General features: G+C 32.7%; 1 protein-coding gene across 1 annotated transcript in view; it reads left to right on the top strand.

Moving 5' to 3' along the window:
- Positions 1-329: 329 nt before the first annotated feature.
- The window catches only part of LOC132167313 (GDSL esterase/lipase At1g29670-like), a 22,050-nt gene continuing 19,447 nt past the window's right edge, over positions 330-2,932 (top strand). Inside the window, exons 1-3 of the mRNA XM_059578237.1 lie at positions 330-617; positions 786-910; positions 2,497-2,745. Of these exons, the coding sequence (XP_059434220.1) occupies positions 362-617; positions 786-910; positions 2,497-2,745 (630 nt within the window). The 5' untranslated portion in view covers positions 330-361. The remainder of the gene's footprint in view (positions 618-785; positions 911-2,496; positions 2,746-2,932) is intronic.

Genomic DNA, 2,932 nt, shown 5'->3' with positions numbered 1-2,932 from the left:
GGTGTGCAGTTTGGACTAAATTGTACTTATTTTGTTCAATCGATCACTCAATTTGTAATGTCCCTATGATGTACAATCTACCCACCAATTTACCATAGGGGTTGCATATGAACCATTCCAATTTTGAATATTGTATTAATTGGAATTAACAACAAATTATAGCCACATAGGATAGGGGGAGGATGTGTAGCTTACTTTGGGTGGGGGCCAATCTATCAAATTCTTTATATTCAAAAATTTATTTTTATTTAGTAGCTCACTAGAAACTTTGGTGACGGCTATAAATAGTTCTCTCACGTTCATCTTTGTACTACACCGTCAATCTATCAGATCCTTTAAACTTTAGTTGTTTTGGCTGTCAATGGCATCTCAACTCAAGTCATTGTTTTGGATGCTTCTTATTTTCTTGATGCTATCAAACTTGCAACCACATTGTAATGCAGTTGGGAATCCACAAGTACCTTGTCTCTTCGCTTTCGGGGACTCCTTGTCGGATGATGGGAACAACAACAATCGTTTGACAGTTGCAAAATCCAATTATTTACCCTATGGGGTTGATTTCCCCAAGGGGCCAACGGGAAGGTTTTCCAACGGTCGGAATATGATCGATGTCCTTGGTCTGCATTTTGCCCTTTCATATATAATTTTTTTCTTCTTTAGATTTATGTTTATTTTTTCATAAACTAAAAATTTATATAATTAAGGTTTTGTTCAAATTAAGGTTGTGTTAAATCTTTCTTGTAATTTCCCAAAGTCTGATGCTTTTGAACACTCTCTCATTACAGCTCAAAATCTCGGATTCGATGAATACATCCCACCCTTTGCTACTGCTAGAGGCGAGGAAATACTGCGAGGTGTCAATTATGCATCTGGTTCATCTGGAATTCGCAATGAAACTGGAAAAATCACCGTAATTATTGGCATTTACCATGATCAAGCTAGCAATATATATAGCATACACATTTAGCTCGGCAAATATTTAGCGAATATATATATATATATATATATATATATATATATATATATATATATATATTTTGGCTATTTTACTCACTTTTTTAAAATACTTACGTCAGACTTAACATTATAGCTATTCACTTTCATTTTATGTTTCAATTTTTTTTTTTTTTTTTAATCTAATTTCACTATTTCCAAAGAATAGAGAGAATCATATTTATTTATTTATTTATTTTTTTTAATGCGGGTATTTTAGTAATTTTAGATTAACTTTGATGAAAGCATATGTGTCGAGACCAAATTCAGGAATATGAATAAATATTTCATTTCACATTTTTCTATTGGCTTTTCCTTTTTCAAATGCAATAGCCATTAATCTTTATACCAAATGCCTCCTAAAGTGTGCGCCTCACATGCACAGTGGTGGAGCCACATGTACGCCTGTAGGGGCCAAACTGTTTAGAATTTTTTGTTTTTTTTGGTAAATGATCTAATGAAAGTCTTTAACTAATTGGTTTATGCCCCTGCTGTCTTTCTTTTACTTTTAATTTTTTGTGAGAGCCTCAAGCACGCTTTCGGGGTGTTCATTCTTTTCGTGCATAGGTTATGATAGCGCATAACGGGTAACTGACTTTGGACATCTCTCTTTACAACAGTAGCCAATTAGAAAAACTGGAAAGTATTAACTTCTCTTTCATGTTGCATGTGTATACAGGCTTGGAGGGGAGAGTTGTAGTCTTTTTAGATGAAGCAAATAAAACTTTTAGTTTTCTCTAATAGACGTAGACCGATACGGTACCAAAGTCTTAAATACGATCGATAATTGAAAGTTGCAGAGTTGTAGCCTTGCAAGTCTCTTTTTTATTCTGTTTTTATTTTTTTATTTTATTTTATTTTATTTTATTTTATTAATGATATTCATGTAGGCTTCTCTATTATTTGTATAATAAGATAATTTTCTAATTGTAAATTTTCCTTTTGGTTATAAAATTATTTTAGTTCCTAAACACAAAAGTACAGAAATTATGTGATTCCTCCCATGGGCTTCACACGAATCTCAATCTACAAACCTAGAAACATTAGAAATTTGGACAAAGAAGCACTCAATATGATGACACACACACACACACACACACACACACACACACACATATATATATATACACACACACACACACACACACACACACACACATATATATATATATATATAAACACAAAAAATCGTAAAATGGGAGGTATCAATTGGTAACCCAAAAATTTAATTCAGATTGTCAAATTCTCAAAACATTCTTTGCACACCTTTGAACCCTCTATCTATTATTATTATTATTATTATTTTTCGAATGGTCTTCCTTGCATAGATTACATTTTTTTTTTTATGCTTTAAATTATGTTTATCATATTTTAGTTTGGCCCTTACACTAACGATTTTCTGGCTCCGCCACTGCACATGCATGTGCATCGGTGGTGTGTCTTCAAGTAAAAAAACATAAAACATTGTCCAAGTCAATAACATAATTTGGCTCATCATTGCAGGGTGATATAATAAGCATGGATATGCAGTTGGAAAATCACCAAATTACGGTGTCACAGATCAGTAAGATGTTGGGAAATCAAAACACGACAACCGCAGATTACCTAAGCAAGTGCATATTCTCTATTGCAATAGGTACTAACGACTACATTGTGAACTACTTCCTTCCGCTGTTCTACTCTACTAGCAGCATATTCACCCAACAACAATATGCTGCTGTTCTTAATCACCAATTATCTCAGCAATTATTGGTTAGCATGCTTTCTTCATACTATCTTTGCTTACAGTACCCTCAGAGTATAAGTTGTTATGCAATCATAATCTTAAAGTTTAAAAATTTGCAATGTTAGTATCCCATGTTTTAGTTCATTTTAATTTACCACTATTTTTGTTAGATAGCCTACGAAAGTGAAAATTCAAAAAACAAAAAAGAAATTC

Source organism: Corylus avellana, chromosome ca1 (assembly GCF_901000735.1).
Source record: "Corylus avellana chromosome ca1, CavTom2PMs-1.0".
NCBI lineage: Eukaryota > Viridiplantae > Streptophyta > Magnoliopsida > Fagales > Betulaceae > Corylus > Corylus avellana.
This window is presented reverse-complemented; position numbering and strand designations above follow the sequence as displayed.